The sequence below is a fragment of the Nilaparvata lugens genome, chromosome X (assembly GCF_014356525.2).
Source record: "Nilaparvata lugens isolate BPH chromosome X, ASM1435652v1, whole genome shotgun sequence".
NCBI classification, from domain to species: Eukaryota; Metazoa; Arthropoda; class Insecta; order Hemiptera; family Delphacidae; genus Nilaparvata; species Nilaparvata lugens.
The window spans coordinates 66,370,273-66,393,853 of NC_052518.1; the positions used below are offsets into that span (position 1 = coordinate 66,370,273).

Sequence of the window (23,581 nt, forward strand, 5' to 3'; positions counted from 1 at the left end):
TGGTTCATGAAGTCAAGGACCAAGCTCATTCATCTCAACAAATATTCCCACAGGCAGGATGTAAGGATATGTTCTCTATGCAACATGAAGAAGGAAGAGGATATAGTCCACTTCATAGCCAGGTGCCCGGTGCTTGCAGAGTTCAGAAAGCGATACTTCAGGAAGACTTTGCTTGCTGTAGAGGAGCTGAAGACGTACCTGAATGGTGACAACTGGATGCTGATAGGAAAATACTGCAGAGATGCTTGGGCGTACAGATATTTCTTGATTCAAGAATTCAATTTTTAATCCATACACACAAGATGTACTATTACCCTCTCTTCCTCTGTAAAATAGTATTTTCCATTTTTCTTTGTATATATTGTCTTTTTTTAAAATAAATAAATAATATTAAAATTCATATATAAAAAGCTTGCCAACCCCTCCTGACGGCACTCAGCCAAGGAGGAAATGCTGACAATAAAAATGTATTAACATTTACTTGATTATTTTCTAAAATGTAATGAAATTTCGTTCAATAAAAGCCTCTATTTATTCATTTATTTATTTATTTATATACTTACAGTTTTTTGTAAATGTATAGTTTGTAAACTCAAGAATGTTCTTCCCAGGCTTTGGAAGACTGACTTTCTGTTCACTGAATTTGCTACAAATTTCAATGTGTTTTTTGTAAATTTAACTTGCCATCAATATTAGTTCTCTTATTTGATGTAAACTGGTGAAAACAGAAAGGACATATATGAACAGATTTTCTACCATTTGTTAAATGACATAAAAGATGGCTAAGCCCATACTTATTCTGACTTGTGTTTATAAGAGCGTAATGCGAATGGTTTGGGTAACATTCTCTAAATAGCAGAAGCAAATGTATATTATACTCTCTCTCTCTCTCTGTGTAGTCACATGGTATGGGAAAAATTTCTTATGGGCAGTGTCAAAGGCGATGACAGTTATGCTTATGTTTGGTTTTAATCCTTCAAATTTTAAAATATCATGTGAAGAAATCGGAAATCTTATAGAATCGGTTCTAAGTTCACTTTTAAATTGTTTCAAGTATTGAACATTCAAATTACTACGTCTATAATGAAAATAAGCCAAGATGCTCCAAAGAAAACAATATGAATCATTATTTTTAATGTTTATCAGAACTCTCTTGTTGACAAGTTTTGGTGGTGTTTCTATATATGTTGAATCACCACCATAAATTAGATTATATTTTATAAAATTGACATCTAAATTTAAAATACAATTCACCACCCAACCAGAACCATGAGAAACAAACCGCTCCAAACCTGTATTCAACTTACTAGATGCTAAGTCAAATTGATGTATTAATTCATCGGTATTTTGATTTATATTAATAATATTATAAGATGCGCTATGAAATGTTGCAATTGTCTCCACGTTAATAGTCTGTTCTTGACCATTCAATGTTGGCCGTAAAGGTGCTATTTTTATCAGATGAACTTTCACAGCAATAAACCAACGTATGTTACCATCAAAAATTACTGAATCATTGATTAAAATGTTGAATATTGTTTCTTCCAGAGTTGTTAAAATCAACTGTAAATCCAACTGGGTTTCAATGAACGAAAATCTATATTTAACAATATTTCCATTAATAGCTGTAGTTTTTTGTAATGTATATTCCATAATACTCTTATAATAAATAATAATCGGATCTCACCAGTCTAGTGTTTTCTACTGTTGAGTGTTTGCTCTTGATGGGAATCCCTTGATGATACCTTGTCTAGTATAGTCAAAGTTTGCTGTAAGATGACTCCCTGATGTAGTGATCAAAAGTTCACTGTTCTCTGCAAATGTGTGATGTTCTCTGATAATCACTATTGCTGATGGGATGATGCTTGCTTTGATTGGTAAAGTTAGAATTTGTTGTTTGTAAAATAAGGTGATATCCTGGAACAGTACAAGAATAATACTGTGAATTATTTGTCTTATACATAATAATGTATTGAGAATGATAGTAAAGTTAAAGATAATGATGATAAAGAATTGTCAGATGATAGTAAATGGTTGAATTCAAGTTTAAAGTATTCAATCTTATCTGAAGTGTATGAATTCTTATATATTGTAATTGAGGAATATGGATGAAGCAATGATCATCATATAACAACAATCACTTAGTAATCAATAGTAATCAATTGTGGGAGATTATTTTTGATCTGGCTGAGTAGAGATGTATTAGGGAAGGTTAAAGTTAGTGTTGTATTTAGCCTTTCAGTTACATCATGTCTGTGGACAGGTTTGGAAATGTTTCACATGGTAACAGTAATGAGATAGATGCTAAGGAATATTTAGTAAATCAGTTATGTGAGCATAAGAAAACAGTTCTAACAAGATCTGACTTTGATAATGAAAAGGTGGATTTGGTAACATACAAAGATAGTTTGAAAAAACAATAGGAAAAACTTAAAAATAGTTTTGACAATATCAGATTTAAAATGGAGAAGGTTGAATTAGTCTCATTTAATCATCTCAAATCAAGTTCGAATGTTTTGATATGAAAAAGATTATCAGAAATTTAATCGAAATAAGTATTTGATTATAAATAAATATTATATTTATTTTTTTTCACTTGAGAAGGAAATTGTAAATTCAAATCAATTATCACAAACAGAGCGGGTTATCTTGAATAATGATAATTACACCTATGCTTTTAGAAAAATTGATAAAAATTCTATATTACAAAAGAATGCTAATCCAAAGACTCTCAATCAGGGTATAGAAAATCATTTTCCATTTGAAGAGGAAATGGTAAATTCAGTTGAAAAGGACAATTTAGATTCAGATGCATATTCAATTCAGCTATCACAAACAGAGCAGGATAGTACATTTTTTATATTTGTTTCCTGTTTAAAATCAGCTCTGAATTATAATTACAATAACTCATTGGAACTTGAAACAAGAAATTGGTTATATAGTTTAAATTCCTTACATGATAATGTTTGCAGTTTTTATAAATCTTATAGAATATTAGATAATTGTGTTAGCGATTCCTTCAGCAATAGTAATTTGTTTGATTTGATAAATACTACTAAAGTATTTTGTCAGTACAGTTTATGACAGTACTGTCAGAGACAAGACAAGAAATCTTATGCTTAACCTTTATCTATGGTACTGTCAATAACCGATAACTGATTCTGCAACAGTTTGGAATCTCCGCTGCTAGATGGAGGCACTCACCGCATAAAGCTTCAATATCTTTGAAATAGCAGTCTACCTCAGGTGGGAAGTGGTTGATAGTGGGTGTGTGCTTGGGACTATGACTATGATGATGGGGAACTTGGTTTAGCTGGTTGAGCTAAACTGGTTTAGTTCCCCTCCCCCTCTGGTGGTGAGGGGAGTGGTTGCCGCTTAGAGCTGGTCCCCTTGAAGGGGGGGGTGGTTGTTGGCCTTGGTGCAGGTCCCCTGTTTGGATATGCTGTTCCTGCAACAACCCACTACTGACGCACCACCTTCTCGCTCTGCGCCCTCTTAGCCATCGCGAATAGCTTCCTTTGTCTCGGTGTTAGCGACTGGTTCAAGTAGATGTTGTGATTTCCACTCATGCTTATGTTGTTAGTAGTGAAGCTTTTACACAACTTTCTCTTCGACAGTAGAGCGTCCTTAACACCTCGCTGGACAAATTTAACAATTATTCCCGCAGGCATATTTATATTTTTATTTTTCGGCAGCCGATGGCATGCGTCGATCGATGTATGATCCAACGCCACGTCCAGAGCTTTACCAATCTCCACCACCCTATCATAACAGTTCTCTCCCTCGGTTTCTGATACCCCAAACACTTCTATCATATTTCATCGGCCATCCTGTTCTTGGTCGTCCTGTTTGAACTCCCACTTGAGAAATCTGCTATTCAATTTAATATTCTCACTGACCAGAGCGTCGATATGACGTTGCTGCTTGGCGATTTTACCAGAATTGGCCTCCAGTTTTTCCAGAACGGCTGCTATCTCTGAACTAAGTTTTTAAACTAAGTATTACACTTCGTGCAATGCCAGTCCTTGCCTTGCAAAACCTCTAAATCGGGGTCTTTGAGGTCGACACACTTAGCAATGCTCCATGCTTTCGCTCATGAGCATTTGCTCTGGTTTTATTCATATGTTCATATGGGCCATTATCTCTGAATCATTGTATGAAATAATCAAATAATAACAAAACCCTGAGGGAAAAGAAAGGAGAGAAGTATGAAAAATATTACTAATCATAATGAATATAAAATGCAATTTGAATGTTGATAATATAATAATATAGTGAACGCAAAAGACGCACTCAGCTGCTGGGTGGCTCTCAATCAATCAGCTTATTTCACGAGAATAATATTATCTAGAAAATTTAATCAACTTGTTCAAAATATCTGATTTGTTGACATGACATGGAAAATTAAAGTATATCAGAATTTTCAAATTTAATCATTATTTTTCAGTTTTAAGTGATTAGTGAGTGTTATTTTGTTATTCAATTTGGTTTGTTTGGATTGAAAACTGGACCTGAGTTCAAGTGTATGGAACATAACCTACTTCAAGTCTTATAGTAGCGCTCGTAGAGTAAACATCTTAGTAGTGATAGTTTTCAAAATCATCTTTCATCAATAAGTGGGTCACTGGAACATAACCATACAGCAGCTATCTTCATACGTCATCGTCGTCGGATAGATGAGGTCACAAACCAAACCACCGGATGGACTGATCCCGCAATTCGAGGAGGAGGAAGAAGAGGATAATTTTCCAGGAAACCAAGGACTCAAAGTACGAGAGCAACCAGGTGAAATGGAAACTGTTGAACAATTATTGCTGAGTGAATTCAACACAGACATAATGTCACTATTAAATTTTATAAAACTTTTAAGTGAAAAAGCACTCACATTATTTGATGTGGCAACGTCCGTTTGTCCGTGCTGGTATCGCACATTTTGAAGCCAAACAGGAACTGAAGTGTTTAAGGTTATGAGGGTGAAATTTGGTTGGGGTGGAGGGGAGTTTTGGTGGTTAATGGAGGAGTATTTAAATGAGTTTGTCAAACATTATGTTTGTCAACATAATGTACATGAAGAGTATCTCTTTGGAATTCAAGGAATGGGCTTCGTCAGAATTAAAAAAAAACAAGGTCTCCAGAACCGAATATGATAATTTCTTAGAATTAGTTCAGAAATTAGCATTGGTGATCGTGAAAGTAGAAACGAGAGCAGTTACTATTAGACAAATAAGTGATTCTTTAATGCATCCGAAAATTCACGACTCATTACAGGACATAAGCAAATCTGTTCAGGAAATTAAAAATAAAGACAGACCTATTACTTACGCAGACATGATACAACTACCGAAAAAGCTACTTCAAGCGATCCCCAGTCCAATAATCAAGTCAGGAAAATCCTTCCAAAAGAGCAGGTAGTCTTAATTAAACCCTCAAATCCCACCGGTAATGAGAAATAAGACAGTGAAAAAATAAAAGGAACACTGAAAATCAACATCGCGAGAAAGGATAACATTAAAATAAAAAAAACAGTACCCGTTAGAGGAGGAGGTTTACTCATTGAGTAGGGGTAAAGTGAGAATACTGTCTCAAAGCTGCCCCAAAGCTGCCCCAAACCTGGCTCAAAGCTGCCCCCAAATCTGCCCCAAATCTGATTCTTGGTTCTAACCTTGCCCAACCCAATGTAATCCGTTCTAACCTAACCTAGCCATACCCCTAATCTCACAATAAACCTCAAATGAAGATTTCCCACTTTTTTGGAAAAAAAAAACTAGATCCAGCTTTTTTTTATTTCTTGAATAACCGTTAATTTTACAAAAAATCTACAAGAGTAACTTTTTCCAGTAAATCTAATAACGAATCCATTGACACCCCATTTGTCAAGATTGAACAAAAAATAAGGATCTCATGGGAAAACTAGATCCAGCTTTTTTTTATTTCTTGAATAACTAAGAAACCGTTAATTTTACAAAAAATCTACAAGAGTAACTTTTTCCAGTAAATCTAATAACGAATCCATTGACACCCCATTTGTCAAGATTGAACAGAAAATAAGGATCTCATGGGAAAACTAGATCCAGCTTTTTTTTATTTCTTGAATAACTAAGAAACCGTTAATTTTACAAAAAATCTACAAGAGTAACTTTTTCCAGTAAATCTAATAACGAATCCATTGACACCCCATTTGTCAAGATTGAACAGAAAATATGGAAAAAGTAGATCCAATTTCTTGAATAACTAAGAATAATTTTTTTCAGTAAATCCATTATTTGTCAAGGGATCCTAACTCTGAAACTGAGCAACAAGCATTTTTATGTTGAGACCCTTTCTTAAGCAAACCTTAGCACTAAACCCCCCCCCCACAAGGGGGGGGTTGGGGGGGCTTGACCCTCTGCCTTTAACCTGAACTACTTGAAAACTCACTTCAGGTTGTATTGAGAAGAAAAAAATATATAATAAAAATAGATCATGAGTGTTGATAAATTTGGTCGATATTTGTATAATAAAGATAATAATAGAGATATTAATGTTGATATCAAAAATTTGATTCAGAATTTTTTCCATTTTTTACAATGTATACCATTAGCTGCAACTTTCATACCAAACATCAATCTCAATAATGAAAAAGAATGGAAGTATATGACTGATCCAAACTTAATCCAACAATTCTCACTTTCCTCTGGAATCTCTTTTAAAGAATGGTATGAAAAAAATGTAATAAATATAGGTGAAAAATCTTAGGTTTAGGTGAGTACACCCAGAAAAAAATTGTAGATGTAGGTGAGTACACCCAGAAAAAAATGTAGGTTTGGTTACCCAGACAAAGAACATTATTCCTATTCTTTTGAAATCCAAGAATAATGAATCTAGGTTTCAATATGTTTGAAGTTGTCTTAACTGTCCATTGAAGATTGGTAGTTTCAGGTAATTGTGGAATTTCATGCAATTCCCATGATCTGAATGGAATGGTAATTGGTATATCACTATGTGTTAAACTCAGCAGAGAACAACTCAAGACGAACAGTGTCAGAAGCATGTATATAGGGTACTTTCCATTGTAGTTTTGTAATATCAATTTTCACCGATTTTGCTGTCTCTGATTCAATAAAATTTAAGTCTGATGATGATCTTAATAGAACAATTTCCTGACGAACATTTAATAGAACTTTTCTATAGTCTTCCATTACACCTAACCACATATCCAGAGGAATGCAAAAGCAGAATTTATCTAAACTTTTCCATCCAGTCAACTTCCATCCTGCATTTTCCATGATTTTTTCATTGAGTTTTGATTGACGTAGATAGTTTTTCATGGTTGTTGTCAATCCTACATTACATGTGTGATCAACTTCAACCCCTCCCAATTCATATCTGATTTCATCAAATAGGTATGCAACTCCATTATTGATAAGTGAAAAGTCCTTGGTTTCAACATCATTCTTATCTTTCACTTTTATTTCGCCTTCAATTATGAGAAAACTTCTACTTGGAAGTGTATAAATACCTTCTTGTTTTAAACTAATTCGAATTTCATCATTGTAATTAAATGTCTGTTGAATATATGGTGTGTGAGTGATATACTCATATTTGGTAATACTCTCATCAAGATGTACACTCTGATCAACAAGTAATATATCCGACTTGACTTCTTTCTTATACATTTTTATTATATATTTTTTCTTCTTAATACAACCTGAGGTGAGTTTTCAAGTAGTTCAGGTTAAAGGCAGAGGGTCAAGCCCCCCCAACCCCCCCCTTGTGGGGGGGGGGGGTTTAGTGCTAAGGTTTGCTTAAGAAAGGGTCTCAACATAAAAATGCTTGTTGCTCAGTTTCAGAGTTAGGATCCCTTGACAAATAATGGATTTACTGAAAAAAATTATTCTTAGTTATTCAAGAAATTGGATCTACTTTTTCCATATTTTCTGTTCAATCTTGACAAATGGGGTGTCAATGGATTCGTTATTAGATATACTGGAAAAAGTTACTCTTGTAGATTTTTTGTAAAATTAACGGTTTCTTAGTTATTCAAGAAATAAAAAAAAGCTGGATCTAGTTTTCCCATGAGTTCCTTATTTTCTGTTCAATCTTGACAAATGGGGTGTCAATGGATTCGTTATTAGATTTACTGGAAAAAGTTACTCTTGTAGATTTTTTGTAAAATTAACGGTTTCTTAGTTATTCAAGAAATAAAAAAAAGCTGGATCTAGTTTTCCATGAGATCCTTATTTTTTGTTCAATCTTGACAAATGGGGTGTCAATGGATTTGTTATTAGATTTACTGGAAAAAGTTACTCTGTAGATTTTTTGTAAAATTAACGGTTTCTTAGTTATTCAAGAAATAAAAAAAAGCTGGATCTAGTTTTCCCATGAGATCCTTATTTTTTGTTCAATCTTGACAAATGGGGTGTCAATGGATTCGTTATTAGATTTACTGGAAAAAGTTACTCTTGTAGATTTTTTGTAAAATTAACGGTTTCTTAGTTATTCAAGAAATAAAAAAAAGCTGGATCTAGTTTTTTTTTTCCAAAAAAGTGGGAAATCTTCATTTGAGGTTTATTGTGAGATTAGGGGTATGGCTAGGTTAGGTTAGATCGGATTACATTGGGTTGGGCAAGGTTAGAACCAAGAATCAGATTTGGGGCAGATTTGGGGGCAGCTTTGAGCCTGGTTTGGGGCAGCTTTGAGACAGTATTCTCACTTTACCCCTACTTCATTGTTCTGGATTCTCTAGAGGACAAATATAAATTATTGAAGAATAAAGCTGTAAATAATGATCAAATCAAGATAACTGAGCCCCAAAATAAAAAACCCAGGATAATTGTTTATGATCTTCCATCTGATCTCACTAACAATGAGGTAACTGAAGTAATATATAACAAAAATTTTGTCAATTCAGGGATCGAAAAACAAAAATTTGAAGAAGGTTGCAAGCCATCATTCAAATTAGGGCCGAAAAACAAGGATTCCGTGCATTGGGTAGTAGAATGTGAACCCGAAATTAGGAAAGCAATAATTAATTTAAAAAAATATTTATTGATATGACATCATGTAGAGTTAATGATTACCATGTAGTGCAAAGGTGCTATAAATGTCAAGTCTATGGGCACATCACAAAACATTATAAAAAAGAAGAAGACATATGTGGTCATTGCTCCATCACAGGACACAACATCAAAACCTGCCCTTCAATCGATAAACCTCCAGTATGTTTTTACTGCAAAAGAGCTGATAAACCCTCAGACCACAAAGTAAACTATCTAAGTGTCCCAGCTATGTGAAAGCATTGCAACAATCAATTGATCGAACAAATTATGGAAAAAGATTAAAAATAGAATTTCCAGCTCAAAATCATCAAATAAATTCACAGCATCAAATATAAAAATAGATATTCAAGATTTCCTATCATCTATTAAAAAAACAGTCAGTGAAAAGTAGGACATCTTTGATTTTCAGCTTTGGTCAATATTCAGATTTTAATTTATCATTAGCTCGCTGAAATAAAAATAGTTTACCTATTTCAGAAGGCCTTGCACATTCAATCAAGAAGAAAACGCTGAGTCAAGATGAATACAATAGCTTACCTACTGTTTATTTACGGAACGTAAATAATAGCTCAATTCGTTTTCATCTTGTTGAAAATTAATTGACATTGATACTAGCGCAAAATAATAACAATGATGCTATGAGGTATCCGTGACCTCTTACTGGTAATAGACGAATATGCATCTATAAATTAACATTTCAATTGGAATAGATTCTTTTGATATTGACTCTGAATTTACATGCTTGGACATTTTAAGTTGAACCTTAATTATGTATTCTATTACAGAGGAATAAACAATCTAAATTTTTTATACCACATGAAAACGATGGCTCTGAAGATTGTCCAAAAGAATACCTACCGTATGATCCTATTATCTATGCTTATTTGAACAGTATGATAGAACTCAGGAACTTTATTCAACATTATGATGTTCTGAATGCGGATTTATATAGGGGAGTACTATCATCACTGAGTAGTAATATCTCTTCTTCAGCAGCATGTATTCAAGAGATAAGGCGAAACAAGATGAACATCTACGACAATCGACTTAAGATTTTTCTGTGGCCGACATCCACTACATATTGAATGGGCTTCTGTTTTGAAAATGAAGGAAAATACGTACCCTACAATGAAACAACAAAGTCATTCTTAACTAAGGAAAAGTATATTCTAGTCAGTAGAGACACCCAAATCATGCTGAATGCTGAGCTACTGAAGAATATTCTAAAAGTTGACATCACAAATTGTAAGATGCCAAAAATAACTTGGATGGATGGAGTTCCAGGGTGTGGTAAAACTCACTTTATCCTTCAGCAACATACACCAGGTAAAGATCTCATTTTGTGTCAGACAAGAGCTGGAATAAATGAAATTAGGCAAGAGGTGAATAGAATTCACAAAAATAAATACGAGGGCTATTTTTTTTTCAACTTCTGATGTGGTATAAAAAAGAAACCAGTGAGAGTAATTGAATGAATTTATTGTCAAAAGTTATTCACATTATTAGTTACTTCTCACTAGTCACCATTCAGATTGAGGCATTTTTCATACCTGGGTACAAGCTTCTTAATACCTTGTTCATAGAAGTTAGCCGCCAGTGATTTGAGATGGTTTTTCACAGCATCTTGCAGCGCATCGTCTGTTCGGAAGCTCTGTCCTCCTAGCATTTTCCTCAGTTCCGGGAAAAGGTGATAGTCGCTTGGTGCTAAGTCTGGGTTATACGCCGGATGGTCAAAAACGTCCCATTCAAACCCGTCAAGAAGACGCTTCGTCACAGCAGCACTGTGAGGATGGGCGTTGTCATGAATGAGCACCTCTCCCGATGTGAGCATTCCTCTCCTTTTGTTCTCAATAGATCTCCACAAACGTTGTAATGTACCGCAGTATCCTTCTGTTTCATTCTATGGTGAATTTCTGCTGCGGATAACCCTTCAGCTTGCAAAAAACGAATTACACTTCACAACTCACACTTGGCGGGAGATTCTATCATATTAGCCATGTTTATGTGTCGCTAGATGAACTGGTAATGACGACAGATGGCCGAAAACGAGTGAGGTTATAGTGTAAGATGTGCATAGTCAGCTGCCGTGCATTGTTGGCCGATGCCTCTCGCATTGCCTTCTAGCGGCACGATCGGAAGTTGAAAAAAAAATAGCCCTCGTATGAAAGAAAAATTAACAGGATTATAGAACAGTTTCATCTTTTATAATAAATGGATCAAAAAAGCAGTACGAATTGTGTATTCATAGATGAAGCAGTATTAATGCATGCAGGTTTCGTGGGATTTGTCTCATCTCTCGCTGGTGCTTCTGAGATTATTCTGCTAGGAGATTCAAACCAAATACCTTACATAGAGAGAAGTAAATTAACAGCTGAATGGTCACACATTTCATCTCTCTGTGAGAAGAGAATCCATCAAACAGTAACTAGAAGGAGTCCAATAGACGTCTGCTACATCCTTTCCAGCTACTACCAGGACATTGGTACGAAAAATGAGGTCCTGTTATCCGTCAGACCTCCTATAACAAATGCAGAACTTGGACCACTTGAACCCAACACTCTGATAGTAATTGATTTGAAATGAAAAACGAATTATCTATGCTTCTTAATACATCACGGTTATTCATCATCCTAAAATCTTTATTTTTAAATTATTCATGTTGCCATTCACTCAGCTTGAAAAGAAAATAGTGCTAGAAGAGCTGCAATCAAAACTCCACCCTTCAATTAAAGTCCATACAATTCATGAAGCACAGGGCTTAACTCACAAGAATGTAGTTCTGATAAGGAACAATAAAAAACAATTTGGAATATACAAGGTGCGGCAGTCAATCGGGTGATTTTAAAAGCGTTATCAAGAGTGAATGATTAGATTTATTGACATGAAACATACAAAAACACAGAGTAAAGATAGTAGCATTTAGTTTGCAAACTCAAAAAACTGAATAAATAGAAAAGGAAAGTCTTATTTTCAAAAAATAACATCCGTCAGATGTCCACCATTCCTATGTATGCACTCAGTAAGTCTTCTGCTAACATCGCTCATTACACATTGCAGCATCTCCACTGGAATTTGTTTAATTTCATTCTGAATTCGATTTTCCATCTCCTGAATGTGGTGCTGGAGACATAAACACTTTTCCTTTTAAGTAGCCCTACAGAAAAAAATCGCAGGCTGAAAGATCGCGGGATCTGGCCGGCCATCTGATATCCCCATGTCTCGAGATTACATGATTGGGGAACATGTTCCTTACAGTTGCCATGGACTTTCTTGCAGTATGACTGGTAGCCCCATCTTGTTGGAAGAACATGTCTTCATTCACAGGAAGATGAGCAATTGCAGGAGCTAAGAAATTCTGCAACATTTGGACATAGCGTTCCCCTGTCACAGTTACAGCCCTTTCCCTCTCATCTTCAAAGAAGTGGGGACCAATAATTGCAAAAGATGATATCGCACACCATACAGTAACTTTCAAGCTATGGAGTGGTTTCTCGTGGATTTCGTACAGGTTTGCATCTGACCAGTAGCGAAAATTTTGCTTGTTAATGTATCCTGACAAATGGAAATGTGCTTCATCGCTCATCAGTAAGTTGTTAATGAGATTCTGGTTTCCATTAATCAACTGCAGAAGTGTCTCACAAAATTGAAGTCTGTTTCCATGGTCTTGGTCCTGTAATGCATGAACAGTTTGAATTTTGTACGCATGGAAATGAAGATCTTGATGTAAGATTCGTCGAACGCTGCGGTCTGAAAGCCCAAGTGCCACAGAATGACGACGCGCTGAGCGGCATGGACTCTGTTCAAAGGCCTCTAACTACCGCTATGTTCTCTGGTGTACACAATTTTTTTGCACTACCACCTCTCTTCTTCACTGTAGAACCAGTTGCCTCTAAGTTACAAACCCAGGTCTTTATGGCATTGGCTGATGGAACAGTATTATTACGTTGAATCTCGAACTCTCTTCTAAATTCACGCTGAGCGATCACACAGCTGTCCCCGTTCTTATAAAATGCTTTTACAGCATAAGCACGCTGTGCTCCTGTCCACTGCTCCATTTCTACTAAAATGCTTTAACGTTTTCTACACGATGGGCGTAGCATCGTTCTTCCCACTCCAGCCAAACGAACACAAGTGCTGTTTTGCAAAATCGCCCGATTGACTGCCACAGCTTGTATAACAGCACACAACATGTAATAGTAGCAATGAGCAGACACACACACAAACCTTCAGATATATCACAACAGGGCAAGAAGATTTAGTGCTGACCCTAATTCGAAAACTAAAGGATGTTAGTGGAGAGTTTCTCTTGAGCTGGAATGAAAGAAACATGGGAAGGATTAATGGAGTTTAAATAATGAGTAACAACAACTCATCAAATTTGCTCAGCTTCGAGGATCTTGATTATTCTGAAAAAATAAATGATGAAGTGATCAACAACAGTCAACAACTTTGTGCAGCATTGAGTTCTTGTGATTTGAGCATCTTCTGTCTCAATATAAGGAGTATCAGAAAAAACTTTTGATGAGCTGATGATTCAATTGTGTGACATTAATTTTTCTTCTGATGTTATTATTCTAACCGAATGCTGGATAAGGACTGAATTTGTACTCCAGTCCATTCGAGGATATGATGTATTTTCCACCATAAACAACCCATTACAAAATGATGGTGTAGCTGTTTATGTTTAAGATAGTATAAATGTACAATGTGTTGAACTGCAGATTAACCAGGCAAATGTCTTACATATTCGGTTGGATGCAGCAGACAAAAAGTGGTGAACCTTCAATGATATTTCGGATTTCCTGAGTGACTTAGAATCGATCCTGAATGAATTAAGAGGGCAACAAGTCATATGTGCAGGAGACATGAATACCCTTCAAATTCGTCCACATCATCAATTGAATGACTACTGCAATCTTCTAAGCGAGCATGGGCTCAGACTCTGCATTAAGCAAGCAACCAGAACTACAACAGAAACTGCTTCTTGCATAGATGACATTGCTACCAACTCCAGTGATAATCTTTTCCCAATCATTTATGGATCAACAATAACTGACCACTTCACCACAATTCTAGGAGTGCAACATATTTCGAGAAATAGTGCAAATGAAACTGGATCACATGAAAAAAACGAGAAAATAGACATTAATAGCTTGAAGAATGAACTACTAAATGAGGAGTGGATTCATGTTTTAGAAGATAATAATCCAGATACATCTTATGACACCTTCTTATCAACTCTGAGACAACATATACAAAATAATATCAAGCAGCATCGGCGGCAGAAGAAGTACAAACCCATCAAACCATGGATCACCAGAGGTATAGTAGCAGCAATAAGAACCAGAAATCTACTCAACAAAAGAAGAAAGGAAGACCCAAACAACATTAACTTAACCAACTTCTATCGTCGGTATAGGAATACACTCACAGCTTCAATTCATGAAACAAAGGACCAATATTATAGAGAGAAATTGTATGAAGCTGGAAATGATAATAAAAAAATGTGGAAAGTAATCAAAGATGCTACTGACTCTAAATCAAAAACAAAAATGAAATTGAATGCTATTAAAATAGATGATAGGATTTTCAATCTAAAGGAAAATCCAGAAACTGTGCTCAACCACATGAATAACTTTTCCACAAATGTAGGTGAAGAAATGGCGGAGACAATCATAGATTCCTTGAGAAAACCACTAGACCAAATCATATCTCAATATAAACCTGTTACAAGAACTCTACACTCCATCTACTTTCACCCAGTTACTGGAGATGAGCTTCTTGAAGCTATTAGTAGTTTGCGAAATGACAGTGCTCCAGGACTTGATGGAATCAATAATAGAACATTGAAGTCGATAAAAAATGTAATTGTAAAACCATTAATTCACATATTTAATTTAAGTCTGTCAAAAGGAATTTTTCCAAAAGCTATGAAAGAGACATGTGTTAGACCATTACATAAAGGAGGCGACAAAACAAATGCCACCAATTACAGGCATATTTGACTTATAAGCAATATTTCTAAGACTTTAGAAAAACTTTTAAAGAAACGTCTTGTGAATTACATAGAAAAAAACAACTTACTATCTAGGAATCAATTTGGCTTTCGTGAGGGGAGGAGTACAGAAGATGCGGTATTAGAATTGTCAAATTTTGTCACAGATAAGCTAGAAAATAACAAAAAATGTGCAGCAGTGTTCCTGGACCTAGCAAAAGCTTTTGATACTGTTAATTACAGCTTGCTGCTGAAGAAATTAGAAGCCATGGGGATTAGAGGAGTTCCTCTAGAATGGTTTGGATCATACCTCTCTAACCGGCGTCAGAAAGTCAAAGTTGAAGAACATCTCAGTTCAGAGGAAACGATGAAGTTTGGGATTCCCCAAGGAACAGTTCTTGGGCCAATTCTGTATTTGGCATATGCAAATGAGCTATGTTCAATTAAGATAAGAGGAAGAATCAGCTTTTGCTGATGATACGTGTATACTATTTGAAGGAAACACCTGGGAGGAAGTTTTTAATCTGGCACAGGAAGAATTGATAAAAGTCGATAAATGGTTAAGAGAAAATTTGCTTATAGTAAATGCAACAAAAACGAAATTTTTAGCCTTTTCTCTGACAGAACGGACGAGACCACCGGATTCTTCAATAATCCTGCATCACTGTGGAAGCACCAACAACCCGTGTTATTGCCCTTCAATTCAACAAGTCAATGAAATAAAATATTCAGGAACAATAGTGGGCAACAAATTCAAATGGGACAAGCACATTAATCTATCAATTACCCAGATCAGGAAGCATCTCTACAAATTCTACCAACTCCTTAAAATCCTCAACTACGAATTTTATACATGTTGAACCTCTCTATAAACTTCAAAAACGAATACTAAAAATAATAGGCTTCAAGGAGAATCAATTCCCCACGAGCATTCTTTTCAAGGACAGTAAAGTACTGAGTGTAAGACAACTCTACATACAGGCTATCATCACGCGAATGAGGAGAAACAACGAACACATAAGACTGGCAGATCATAACCATCAAACAAAGCAGAGAAACACACATTCAATAGTACCAAGGATGAACACTACATTTGGGCAAAGAAACTACATATATTTGGGACCAAAAATTTACAATTCAATACCAAGTTACATTAGGGAAGAATTCAAAAGACACAGGTTCAAGAAAAGTTTATTTTCCTGGTTGGTTGATATTGGAGTGGGAAATTGTGAAAATTTAGTTAGACTGTAAATATTGAAACTATTTATTCTTCATTCTTCTTTTTACTGTTCTTCATTTTTCTAAAAATAACCTCTCTTATTATTATCCTCAATAGAACATTAATATTTATCTACTAATTTCATAATTTTGTTTGTATTATACATTTTTACTAATTTTATTATAAAAAACTTTAATCCCATATCAGTGAATGAAGTTTGTAAATAGTAATTATAACATGCAATAAACAACTAATCACTTATACCCCAACACATATAATTTATAGTGGGGTGTATATTTATTCATTGAAATTATCATTTATTCATTGTTGAAACACCGCTGATTTATATAGTTACATTACAATACCATATTATCAATATTCTAATGTTGCATCCAATCTTCATTGTAATTAATAAGTTTTCATAATATGTGAAATTTGTTGCATAATTAGCTGTTGTACTGTAATTCATTGTAGATTTGTGTATAAACCAGAATGTATTGTAACTTACTTGAATAAATAGATTTGAATTTTTAGACCATTTATAGTGTGTAAATAAAAATTCGGGGAAGAATCAGTTTTGGGCTGTGCCTGTTAGTACTTTCCCAATCATTCTAAAAAATTGTGTTTTGTTTATCAATAAATAAATAACTAGCAAAGCTCGGTGCCCTGATATCATTATATAAAATTCGATCACGTCTTAAGAGAACAGTATTTCTGATGAAAGATGAAAATCCAATGTTCATTTTCATGAAAGAGGAAGATTCAACGTTCATTTCTGATAAAGAATTCCTAGCCATTTTTGTATTTATTGCCTTTATTTTTAAATATGAAGTAATCATTAGAGTTATGGGGAGTATCATAGTATGAGACATTATAATGTCCATTTACATGGTTCCTCAGAGTTACGGAACTGAGAATACTGTTTCTCAATTATCATTTATTTCATCTCTGTTATTTTTAATCTCTTTCCTAGTCTTTCAATAGTCAACATTCAAGATAACCGTATCTATACTTTTAAAATTTTTAGCTTACTGAGTCACTGATCACGATTTCTGAAAAATTACTTGATGGATAGCAACAAAACTTAGAATATAGCTTCCTTATAGTCATAGATGCTCACCAATGCATCTTTTTCGATATTTCAACTTTGAGGGTCGTTTTTAAGGGTTTGATGTTCGTCTTTCACCATGTATATTCTTTTTCTCCTAATCTCTTAATCATATTTGTAATGTGTTCATGTGTTAATAGAACTATGATCTAAAGAGTGTAAGTTACCTTTTCAGAGGACAACACAAACCACATTGTCTATGCTGATGACTTGGAAATAGCAGCCAAAGTAAGCACCTTTGAAGAAGTTCAGGAAAAGTTGAATGGTTTCATCCCAAAGCTAGATTTTCACTACAAAGATAATCTCTCCTGAGTGTAAACACATCAAAAACTGTAGTCAGTGCCTTCCACCTTAAAAACAAGGAAGCCCAGAGACAGCTTAGAATTTCCTGGTCTGGACAGCTACTAACACATGTGGAAAACCCAACATACCTTTGGGTGGAATTGGATAGGAGCCTGACATTCAAAAGCCAATGTGAGAGCACAAAGAAAGAAGGTCAATGCCATAAATGCTATCCTGCGCAAGATGGTACTGGGGTGCTGATGCGAGCACTCTCAGATCTACAGCCTTAGTTCTGTGCTTCTCAGCTGCAGAATATGCCTGTCCTGTTTGTAGTCGCTCAGCCCACGCAAAGAAAGTAAATGTTGCACTCAATGAAAGCTGCAGGATTGTAACAGGGTGCCTGAAGCCAATTAAAACCCACTACCTTTATCAACTTAGTGGTATTGCCCCCCTCCAATCCAAAGAGAAATATCTGGTAGAGCTGAGCGAACTCGACAGGCTACAGATGATAGGCATCCAATGTTTGGTCATACCCCTGCCACTCACCGACTTAAGTCCCGACGCAGTTCCTTGAGTGAAACAAATGTGCTGGACTCTTCTGCCGCCCAGGAAAGAATTCAGCTGTGGCAGGGAAGTACAGATGTCACTGGCATTGAGCTTAAGGAGCAACTGCCATCAGGAGCAGAGCTGCCATATGGTAAGTGGAAGACTCTGAACCGCCTCAGAGCTGAATGTGCTTGCACAAGAGAAAACTGCACAACCTTGAGGCAAATTGTCAGTTGGATTCAGCCGAGAACAGATGCTTCGAAGTTACTTGGTTATCTTATCTATTTAGGCAGTAGTTTCCTTATCGCTTTGCTGTGCCTCTATTCGATTTTTCGTTTTTATTCCCTATTCAACTTTATTTTCTCCTATTTTGAAAGAAAAAATCAACTATGACTGCTTGTGAGGCGTGTAAAGAACCAGTTGTTTGTAAGGACAAGAGTGTGCTCATGTGCTCGCAGTGTGGATCATTGTATCATGGTCAGTGCATAGGTGGAAAAATGTTGTCAAAAACTAAACTGGATATGCTAGTTGCGTCTTCTGTTCCTGTCCTAAATGCGTCACTAATATGTGTGTTCAACTTAGTGCTGATCAGACACCTGTTAAGACCAGAAGTAGCTCTGTTTCGCTGTTGCCTTAATGCTGGAAAGTTTGAGAGATGCTTTTCCGAGTTAAACAGTGTCGTTACTGGAGGTCAAAAGAGTCTCGATGAGCTTGGTGAAAATACGGAATTAATGGCTAAACAGCAGGATAGCATAAAAAACAAACAGGACATTATTTCGACATTGCGTGTAGATTATGATGAGCTAAAGAAAAGTTATGATACATTAGTCGATAATATGGATTCACTCGAACAATAAGGTCGTAAAAACACACTTGAAATTCACGGAATACCAATTGACGAGGCGAATACTGAAGATGTGGTGCTGGCGACTTGCAGAGCGGTTGGAGTGGACTTGGACCCTGACACGATCGACTGCTGTCTTCGGCTACATACGGGCAAAAATCAACAGTCACCGGGAATCATCGTCAAATTTGTTGGACGAGTCCATGCTCATCGCGTTCTCGATGCTAAAAAGCAGGTGAGGCGGCTCTCAACTCGAGTTGTTGGACTTGAGGGTGAGGAAAAGCCGGTGTTTATAAATTTGTCTCTAAACTGCTAAACCTAGAAGAGTGTTGGCCCAGGCTAAGAAACCTCAAAAAGATCTTGGTTTCAAATACGTGTGGGTGGATAATTAGGGAAATGTGAAAATCAGAGTGGTTCAAAATGGAAAAGTAACAACTGTTTTGTACAGAGGAGGAACTTGATTGTTTTGTAGCTGCTCAGAAATAATGAGTTTAATGCATGAGCATACTTTTCTTATGAATGCCAATGGTTTCTAAAAGATAAGAAAACTTTGTCTCTCTTACAAATTTAATATTTTTTCATATTGAAGTTCTATATAATTTTTCTTTTTTCAGTTCTATAAAATAATCTTTAAAATTTTATTATAATGGATATATATTTCTGTTCGTATTTTTAGTATTTATTTTTGATCTCTTGTGGGCTCGTCGGGTCCTATGCTCATTCAACATTTGTCTATTGCCAACTTGTTGTAAAGCTTTGTTTTGTCATCTAGCTGGAGAAGTTTAGAGCGTTAACTGAATGATTTCAACGTGAATAGAATGATGATTGAACAAGTCTGTGTTGTCTCTTCAGGCTATCAATTACTACTATTCAACTAATATTCTTCTCTAGCGTATATACTTATTCTGTGGCAAAAACAATTGCTGATAATTGGCTCACTCTTCTGTATCTCTTTTTGTTCTCAGCATGTTTATCTACATGATTCGTCATCTGGCAGATAAAGCGACAGATAATACTGTGATTTTTCTTGTTATTATTAAGAGGTGACAGTCAGCATGGAATATGAAACATTTCGGTTGTTTATAACTTAACTAATTTTTACACTCTATTTATTCTTATAAAAAGCTGAATACACTTGTCTATAGCTTGACCTGTTTCTTGCGATGTTTAAATAAATGCCAGGTTTAATTTATTATGAGGCATAATAGAGAGAGATAGATGATAATGAGGGTGAACGGACTCGGCGGGCTCTCAGGGGATTATAACTGTTTTTCTTGACTTTTTTCTTTCTATCTCAAAGTTGTAATGGGAGATTTTTTTATATACTGTAGGTTTCGAGAGGCACGGCTTGAAGTAAAAAGTATTATTTATCTTTTTCACTTTGATCACTTTCAATATCATCTTTATATATCACTCTAAATATCAATTTATTATATATATTAATATCACTTTAAAATATTTTAAACTTTTTAAATATTTTCCTATTGATTAATAAAAAAAGAGATTTGAAATATCTTAAGTTTATTCTATAACATTTCTATTTATTTTTTCTAAAAACATACAATAATGAATTCATCCATCTATTATCAGAATGTCAGAGGTCTTAGAAGTAAACTGATAGATTTTTATAAAGCCATTTCTGCCGAAAATTATGATGTAATAATTTGTACTGAGACTTGGTTGCCGACTGCGAGGTGTTGGATGGCAGGTATCGAGTATTTAGGATGGATAGGGACTGTGTGAGTGCCAATAAGTTGGATGGAGGGGGTGTGCTGATAGCAATTAATAAGAAGTATCAAACAGAATTATGCGCTCTTGATTTGAATGTATACAGGGTGATTCATAATTATGGTAAAATATTCTAATACGTGATAGTAGAGGTGAAAATAAGAAAAAAGTACATATAAACATATATCCATAAACGCTTCATTAGCGAGCTATACAGGGTGGAAGATTTAGCCCAGAATTCAGTTCCTCTGGTGAAATATACTGATGCTGAATTGTTTGGGGACTAGTTTTTGGAAAACTTATGCTGGATTCATATGGAAAAATATCTGAAAAATTGAATAAAACTAGTCTGGAAGCTGTAGTGTGAGTAGTTTTTGAGAAAAAAGTTGAAATATGCAAAAAATCTAAGTAGAAAAACACAGACTTCTACGTTTGATGCCCAATAACTTTCTTTAATGACCAGTAAACAAATAATTTTTAGCACTAAAAATTGTAGAGAATTTAATTCTGAAAAGAATTATGTAAGCTGTGTAAACTAAATTTAAATAAAAGTTGAATAAAATGTATTCTTATGTAGTACATTACACCACAAACATTTGCTGTTTTATGAGGAGAGAACTAATAACTCATAAGTTGTAGCTGATTGCGAATAAAATATTCGGTTTTTTATGAAACCTTTTTTTTATATGAAAGTAGCATATCTAAATGACATTGAACTTATACCAAGAGACTAGTTGATTATGCCATTAAGCCTGGGAGGAAGCTCAAACAGAAGTAGATGATCTCCTATGATTCCTGCCCAAATGTTTACTGAAAACTGATATAGTGGAAGATTAGGATTGATGGCATGAGGATTCTCAGCTGCCCAAATATGTTGGTTGTGGACGTTAACGATAGCTGTTCTTGTAGAGTGTGCCTTGTCAGTAAATAAAACGGTTGTTAAAAAGTTTGGGTAAACTAGTTTTACTAGAAACCATCAGCAAATACCAGCACAGGGAATACAGTCTCGTGGCAATAGAGTATGAACTTTCTGGAGGTGGTATGGATGTAATTGTTGCTATTTTAGTATCCTTCAAATAATGGATTGATTCACATTAAACTGCACTGACAATTCTCTCGTGCTCTTCTCTGGTTGTTCATAAATTTCATTAAGAACTTGTTCTTCTAACACAACAGTCATAGTAGATCAGGGTCTGCCTGCATAAATGTGCTCTTTGGATATCAAATGATCTGTTTCAGACAGACGTTGATGAATAGTGGCAAAAAACCTTGAACTTGGACATACTCGGTTAGGAAAGTTCTCTTGATACAAACGTCTTGCTTCAGTACTATTACAGTTGTGTCCCATTCCATATTTTAATGCATGTCAGCTAATTCGTAGTATGAATAATGTCTAAGATTACCTGCCATTTTTCAGAAGTTAACACTTAACACAAAAGCAAAGTGGAATGGTTACTAATAACTGGTTAATTGATTAAACAAAAAACACAGCGAAGTTACAGTAGGCCTAACTTACAGTTTGTTTTTTCTGTTCAACAGTGAGCTAAAATATTTCTGAAAATAATTTTCAGCAGATGATTTATCTTGAATATTTTCTTATTTAAAACATAATAAATCAGCTGTTTTGGAACAGCTGTTATTAAAATCCATGTTTTATTTGCAATCAGCTACAACCTATGAGTTATTAGTTCTCTCCTCATAAAACAGCAAATTTTTGAGGTACTACATAAGAATACATTTTATTCAACTTTTATTCGAATTTAGTTTACACAGTTACATAATTCTTTTCAGAATTAAATTCTCTACAATTTTTATTGCGAAAAATTAATTGTTTACTGGTCATTAAAGAAAGTTATTGGGCATCATACGTAGAAGTCTATGTTTTTCTACTTAGATTTTTTGCATATTTCAACTTTTTTCTCAAAAACTACTCACACTACAGCTTCCAGACTAGTTTTATTCAATTTTTCAGATATTTTTCCATATGAATCCAGCATAAGTCTTTCAAAAACTAGTCCCCAAACAATTCAGCATCAGTATATTTCACCAGAGGAACTGAATTCCGGGCTACATCTTCCAACCTGTATAGCTCGCTAATGAAGCATTTATGGATATATGTTTATATGAACTTTTTTTCTTATTTTTACCTCTACTATCACATATTAAAATATTCTACCATAATTCCGAATCACTCTGTATATAGAAACAGTAGGTGTATTTGTAAATTTTTCTAATAATAAGATATATTCCATAAATACAGTCTATTTTCCGCCTGAAGCTCGTTTGCCTGTCTATCGCCAATATTTTTCTTGCCTCGAAGCCAGTGTCAACTTATTGGATACAGATGTTATTATTGCTGGAGACTTTAATATTCCCGAAATTACTGGATTGAATTATTATCTTTTCAATGGCTCATGCATAGCTAGACAGCTCAATGATACTCTTTGGAGTCACGCAATGATATTTTGAATTGCAATCAGTGTACTTTGGATTTGGTTGTATGTGACAAACTTAGCAAAACTACAGTTACAAAGGAAGCGCCTGTGGTTCATGGAGACCGCCATCACCCATCACTGCTTATAATGATTGAGATTCCATCCCTGTCTTTTCCCAAGCCTTCAGATCCAAATATTTTGAATTTCAAATACAATTTTAGAAAAGGAAATTAATTTTCATTGTATAACTCACTTTATAATACAAATTGGAATCATATAAAACAATAAAATGAAGTTAATGAGGTGCTCAAATTTTTCTAAAACAAAAATTATGAATGTTTTGATTTGAGCATACCTAGAATGAAGTTATCCAATGGTCTTAAATA

The 23,581-nt window shown here is 34.9% G+C and overlaps 2 protein-coding genes across 2 annotated transcripts in view; one reads left to right on the forward strand and one right to left on the reverse strand.

The window, feature by feature from the left end:
- LOC120354397 (voltage-dependent L-type calcium channel subunit alpha-1D-like) overlaps window positions 1–23,581 on the forward strand; it is a 153,514-nt gene that overhangs the window by 48,445 nt on the left and 81,488 nt on the right. The gene's annotated exons all lie outside the window — the stretch shown is intronic.
- LOC120354646 (histone-lysine N-methyltransferase SETMAR-like) lies at window positions 3,819–10,869 on the reverse strand. Its single transcript, XM_039442018.1, has 2 exons — window positions 10,611–10,869; window positions 3,819–3,976 (listed from the first exon to the last, which is right to left on the reverse strand). Exons 1-2 carry the CDS (start codon window positions 10,867–10,869, stop codon window positions 3,819–3,821), a joined length of 417 nt encoding a protein of 138 aa, XP_039297952.1.

What these genes read in the sequence shown, in the direction of transcription:
- LOC120354646 (XM_039442018.1), bottom strand. Translation starts at nt 10,869, where the DNA reads ATGCTCACATCGGGAGAGGTGCTCATTCATGACAACGCCCATCCTCAC. An exon ending in GGCTAACTTCTATGAACAAG is followed by an intron (nt 3,977 to 10,610) that starts GTATTAAGAAGC and finishes AACTTAGTTCAG; the next exon opens with AGATAGCAGCCGTTCTGGAA.